The sequence below is a fragment of the Trichosurus vulpecula genome, chromosome 3 (genome assembly GCF_011100635.1).
Source record: "Trichosurus vulpecula isolate mTriVul1 chromosome 3, mTriVul1.pri, whole genome shotgun sequence".
Classification (NCBI taxonomy): domain Eukaryota; kingdom Metazoa; phylum Chordata; class Mammalia; order Diprotodontia; family Phalangeridae; genus Trichosurus; species Trichosurus vulpecula.
The window spans coordinates 300800067-300806509 of record NC_050575.1 but is presented as its reverse complement, the minus strand read 5'-3'; the positions used below and the strand labels follow the sequence as shown (position 1 = coordinate 300806509).

The 6443-nt window shown below is 44.1% G+C and overlaps 1 protein-coding gene across 1 annotated transcript in view; it reads left to right on the top strand.

The window, feature by feature from the left end:
• The first annotated feature begins 295 nt into the window (after nt 1–295).
• Nucleotides 296–6443, top strand: part of FNTA (farnesyltransferase, CAAX box, alpha) — a 28879-nt gene continuing 22731 nt past the window's right edge. Inside the window, exons 1-4 of the mRNA XM_036748746.1 lie at nt 296–534; nt 3687–3772; nt 4570–4684; nt 5948–6052. Of these exons, the coding sequence (XP_036604641.1) occupies nt 350–534; nt 3687–3772; nt 4570–4684; nt 5948–6052 (491 nt within the window). The 5' untranslated portion in view covers nt 296–349. The remainder of the gene's footprint in view (nt 535–3686; nt 3773–4569; nt 4685–5947; nt 6053–6443) is intronic.

The window sequence follows — 6443 nt, the reverse complement described above, 5'->3', positions numbered from 1 at the left end:
TCCGGAGAAGGGAAGGCTGGGAATGACGGAGAGACACAGGGAGTTAGCCCGCGCCAGCCTCACAGGACAGGCGGGAAGACGATGCTTCGGCCCCAAGGTCGAGAAACTATAGGAGCATCTGCACTTGCGCACTCGCAACTGCTGCCCTTTCGCGCCTTCCTTCCGCCTCCGCCCCCCCCCCCCCCCCCCTCGATCGGCTGTCCCTGAAGGGTGGCAGGAATTTGGACAAAAGAAACGTGGCTGCGCTCGCCCGCGTCTCTATGGTTGGCGAGGCGACCGGAAGGGGAAGAAGGGAAGGAGGCGGATAGAGTAAGGGGCAGGGCTGCTGCCGCCACCCCGACGAGGCGAGATGGCGGCCGCCCAGGTGGTGGCGGACGCCGAGATGGTCACGGAGAGCTCGGCGACCGGGGAGCCGGAGCGGTCCAGGCGGAAGACCGAGGCGGCGGCTGCGGAGCTTGAGGAAGTGGAAGACGACTCTTTTCCGGAGGACTACGGGATGATGCGCCTCGACTCGCCCACCTACGTCCTGTACAGGTAGTGGCCCCGCGGCGGCGGGAGAAGCCCGCAAGAAGGCCGCCTGCCCCCACCCCCACCCCCCGGCGCCTCGGGCTCGCTTCTCTCCGGGGCGGCGGGGGCCAAGCCGGGGTCCGCAGCTCTCTCGGGGCCTCCCCCTCGGCTCGGACCCCGCGCGTGTCTTCTCCGTAGCTCCCCGGCGCCTTTGGGCCGAGTCCCGCAGGCGGATCCCCCACCCCAGCCCGGAACCGGCGCTCCCCTGCCTCGCTGCTTCCCCGCGGCGGGGCAGGACATCCCCGCTCCGTCCTCAGTGATCCCCCCCCCCCGCCCACTACGCCGCTTGCCCCCAGTCCCAGCCACGTCGTCCTCCCGCCCTGCCGCAGCCCCCCATCCCTCAAGCCCCTCCCCCCCACCGCAGCCGCAGCCCCACGCCCACTGTCGCCCCTCCCCCCCCCCCCCCCCCCCCCCGCCTCGGCGCCCCGCAGGCTCGCCTGGCCTGGGCCGCTGCGCCGTGAGGCCCCTGCTGCGCGCTCCCACTCTCACGCACTCACTCGGGCTTTGGGGGAGTTCAAGGACTCTCCTGGAACCACCCGCCCATGCCCGGCGTTGGCTCCAGTTTAGCATTGTGGGATTAGAGTTGTCAGGCACCTCGGAGCCCGTCTAGCCTTGTTCTCTGATTGTACAGAATGGCAAACTGCCCCCGAGAGGGTAGGAATTACCTAGAGCCCCGCAGGTAATGAAGTGGCAGAAGCGGGATTCTAACTCGGATGCCGAGAGCCCGCCGCTCCCCAGCTTAGGGTGTCATTAAGTGTCAGGCTCCGTGGCCTCCCCCGCTCAGTAACGGGCAGTGCCCTACTTGTTGGGGTTTTCATCGTGCAGGGTTGTGCCGAGGAGCGATGGATGCTCCCAGTGCGCGGTCACACGAGGGAGGTGGCTGAGCCTGTGTTTGAACCCAAGAGAGGTGACGTGAAGCACGGCCCTGACTCGAGGGGCGCAGTGGGGAGTCCACCCCAGGTGTTCCTGGTGCCTCGTCCCGCTCACCAAGCTGAAGACAACTCTGATCCTTCCTTCTGATGGTGGCTCTGCTGTTCTGGAAGGACCTCCTGTATCCAGACTCTTGGATACCCTTTCTTTCCTGCCTTCAGTCTGTTTTCCAGATCACGGAATAAGGCCTACTTATGTAAAGGAAAGTAGTGCTGGAGTAGAACGGCAAGTTCCTTGAGGGCAGAAACAATACATTGGACTAGTAGACATCCTGTGATGAAGAGTTCACTACCTCCTGACAAAACACATGGCACTTTTTAAAACCTTTAATTGTTAGCAAATTAAGTTTTTCCTTTTCTCCAGCTGACATCTGTCTTCCTGTTGAATCTCATGTTGACTGGGCCCATTTCTGCCCCTGGGCCCAAGCCTCACAAGTTTAGACTGGCCCTAGGTCTGGAGGTCAGACGCACTTCTTGAGTTCAAATCCAACCTCGGACACCTACTAGCTTTGTGACCCTAGGTTAGTCACTTCACCCTGTTTGCCTCAGTTTCCTCAGCTGTAAAATGAGCTGGAGAAGGAAATGGCAAACCACTCCAGTGTCCTTGCCAAGAAAACCCCAAATGGGGTAGAGCATAACTGAAAAGAGTAAACAGCAGCAACGCTTTAAAAAAATTTTTTGCTGTTTTTTGTTTTAACACCACAGTGAATTCTTCGCCAAGTGAATGTTCCTTTGTACGAAGAAAAACAATCCCTTTTATATATAATGAGCCTTCTGTGGTTTGTCCTTTGTGACTGTTTATTACTCTTTATTTCCCCACCCCCTCTCAGAAATAAAGGGAACATAGGTTACCTAATTCCGATTCACCTGGCAAAGAGAATTAGGATAGATTGCTTCATCTTTTTTGGGTAATTGTATTTTAAATGATCTGAAAAGCAGATCAGGGGCAGGTAGGAAAGGGATCCCTACGGTGTCCTAGAGTGTGGAAAAAGGAGGCCTATCCAGAATAGCAGAGGACATAAATGATAATTTACAACTTACCTTCGCCACTCAGACCCCTAAATATACCAGAAGGATCAGAGTTGTTTTCAACTAGAAAGTAACTTGCTGAGGAGGACAAGGCACCAAACTTGGGAGGGAGGAGAGGAGATCTGGAATCCCTGTTCTTCTCTGGCATTTTTGCATGCATGTTATGAATAATTAAAAATCAATGGAAATGTTATGAAATAGGCATAAATTAAATGTTTTGCAACTGCCATAAAACCTATAATCTTTGTCCCAGGAAGACTAAATACCTCTTTTTCTGGAAGTATTTCCATTTTTTGTTGTTGTTCCAGGACCTGTGTCTCACATCTTATACTAACTTAGGTGCTGCTAATGTCTTGTCTCCCCATTCAAATGAGATAATATTTATAAAGTACTTAGCACAGTGCCTGGCACATGGTAGGTGCTGAGTAAATGCTTATTCCCTTCCATTCCTTTCCTGTCACCAGTCCATTTACATGATGGGCAAAATTTCAGGATTGACTGGGTGTCAGAAAGTTACAATGTCATCACCATTGTGGATCAGCATAAAAAGTTTGTGGCTACAGTTTAGCTGTATGTAAAGATAAATTTGTTCTTATGGGATAGATAGTTCCCCCAAACATAGTAGTATCTTCGATGGATAACATTAGCTAGCAGGCAATAAGCTGTGTGGTATTGTGACTTTAAAATGTCACATTCCTAGTAAATTGTTATTCCAAAGAAGAAATGCTGAGTCTGAAGTAGAACAGAATCTGAAGACAAGAGTCTTTTGAATTAGGAAAATCTGGTGACTTCTGATCTCAGACTGATGCATTTAGATTCATTTCTAAATCAGAAGCTTTGTGTACTTGTTGTAAAGACTTACTGTTCTATTCAAAGACCTTTCTGTGTAAAAAATGTTTTTTATTAATTTTGTGAAAGAAGATAATTATGAATCCTAACCTTACTTGGTAATACTGTAAAGGCTTAAGATGAGTAGTAGCAAAATGACTTAAGTGTTTTGTTCTGTGGGATTTTATGGCATTTATGTTAAGGTATCTATAAGAACTAATGTTTTATGAGAATAGTATTTATCATTTTTAAATATAATAAACACCGTAGTCCTTTTTCTTTCTCTTATCTGTCTGTCTTCAAGCACTGAAAAGAAAAAATGTATATTTACAGGGACAGACCAGAATGGGCTGATATAGAGCCGGTGCCTCAGAATGATGGGCCAAATCCAGTGGTCCAGATAATTTATAGCGAAAAATGTAAGTTTATTTTTGTTTAGTAATTGGTTCATAAGGGAGGAAAATTTAGTGGGCAAGTTGAAGTTTCACAGTTTTTGTGGGCCAATTAGAAATCCAGATGGTTTATAACAGCCACAAATAAGCAAATGCCATTAATCGCATATTACCATTGTTTGTAAATTTATCGTATGCAAGAAATGGATTGTTTTGCCGCCTTAGAAAAGTTAAGTTGTCAAAACAACAAGCATATATAGTTCATGTTACTATTCTTGTTTACTGTATGGACTATACAATTGAATATGTGAATGAGTTTATATTTTATTTGATCTAAATTTTTGTTTTGTACTCTTTAGTATTTCATTACTCCATTATCATGTATGCTCACATACTTTTAAGCACAGACTAGTATCATCGGAGGTATATACAAATGAGGGTGAATTTAAACCTACCGTATTAATATTTAGTTCACTTTCTTAATAACTGTTCCTCTACTTTTTAAAGATTCCTATCTACCTTGGACAGTTAATGATGAAATAATACTCTTAGCTAACCCTTACTTCACTATCCAAAGACAGATTTGAGCCCTGTGTGAAATCTGCATCTGTGGATCTGTTGTAACCACAGTAGAACCTTGTTAACCACTAGAAAGTATTGTTTGTATTTGTCAGGTATTTATTTGTCCATAGAACAAATACATGTGTGAGGATTTGAATAAGAGCTGTTTATTATATAAGATTCAGCACAGGATGTTATGGTACTGACTTTAAATGGAAGGATGTTTATTTGCAATACTTCTGTATTAACTATTCTGTTTCCAGTTAGAGATGTTTATGATTATTTCCGGGCTGTTCTGCAACGTGATGAAAGAAGTGAACGGGCTTTTAAATTAACCGGAGATGCTATTGAGCTAAATGCAGCTAATTATACTGTGTGGTAAGTAATCAATTACATTATTTTTATTTGTTTAAATGGCTCATGCTCACTATATATGTCATAGTGGCATGTTGTCTAATTCTTTAGCCTGCTAACTTCTTTAGTCTTTTATTTTCTCATCTATAAGATGAGACCGTGGAATTAAACTTCTAAGGTCCCAGCTCTGAATCTCTGACCTTATATGTATTCCCATAATTTGAAAAAAACTACAAAACCACATTATGACAGATTTTAAAATGTACCACTCAGGTTGATTGTCATGTAGTTTGGGAATCTTTTAATGCTTTCCCTTCAAGAAGCTTACATTCTACAGGAAAGGGGTAGGGGTAGGGGTAGGGGGTGTGTGTGTGTGTGTGTGTAAGTACATACAAAATAAGAGCAATTTAAATTGAGGGAGGAGGGCACTAGTAGCTAGGGAATCAGGAAAAGCTTTGTGTACAAGATAGCAGTTGAGCAGAGTTTTGAAGAAAATAAGAGATTCTAAGATAGAGAAGTAAAATGGGAGTTCATTCCAGACATGGGATAGTCATTTCAAAGGCAGGGAGATGAGAAGTGGAGTATTGTGTGAGGTCCTGCAAGAAAGCTATTTGAGCTATACCTTGTAAAAGGTGGGAAGGAGAGGAATATGTAATATAGTATCATATCTGCCAGAAACAATTTAACATTAATATCCAAGCATTTCTAGCATAGAGAGGTAGATCCCCCATGCCCTTGGACATATCTCTCTAGCCCAAGACAATTTAAGGTAACATATATGAGTCTTGAACAACCAGAAAAACACAATAGGTTGAGATGCAGTTCTTTTCTTGACCAGTTCCCTCCAGGATTCTCCTGATGTAATCTTAAGAGACTTCCTGCCCCTGAGCAGTATTTTAAACCTTTTTGAATGGAGAAGTAGACACTGCCCTTAAATGTGCCCAGTACTTCTCTGGAGATAGGAAAAGCAAGGATCTAAACAAACTAGGCAAGGGATACTCTTTCTTAGAAGTTTAATTTCCTTCCATAACTTTATATATTCTTAAGAAATGCCTTTTGTTCTTGACCTAACCCATATGAAAAGACAAGTGTAGAAAGGTTTTTTTAAGCTAGAAAAATATTTGTTTGCATTTCTAGAGAAACTAAGAAGTTTTTAATATACTACCACACTAGGAAGAACATGAGCAAAAGTATTAAAATAATCTTAATATCTAAAATTTTGCTTTGTATTGTTTATACAAAACATTTTGAATAATGAAGTTTTTGATGATTGTTATTTTTGTGTAGGCATTTTCGGAGAGTTCTCTTAAGGTCTCTACAAAAGGATTTAAGTGAGGAAATGAACTATATTACTGCAATAATTGAGGAACAGCCCAAAAACTACCAAGTCTGGTAAGTTATCTTTAACCTTTTTCTTTCTCCTTTGTGTTGTAAAATTATTTTTCCATGCTAAAAATCTATTAAGAGGTGGTCAACTTGGGTTCCAGTTCTAGACCTGCTACTTAATAGCCATGGTTATTTCTCTTAGTTTGGTCTTTTGTAAAATGAGGAAAACACTCCTCAGACTAATGCTTTATAAACAGTGAAATGTTTTATGAACCTGAGCTGTTCCTGTCATTTAATACTTTGAGTAGATCTGAGATTGTCTTACTGCAGTTAACTTCCTCTTCCTGTGCAGATCACCTTTCTAAGTAACTGTGTACATGCAAGGTATGTACCATGTAAATGGAAAGTAATCTCTGAGTGAAGGCACTATTAGCAGGGATACAAATCTTGATTCTTG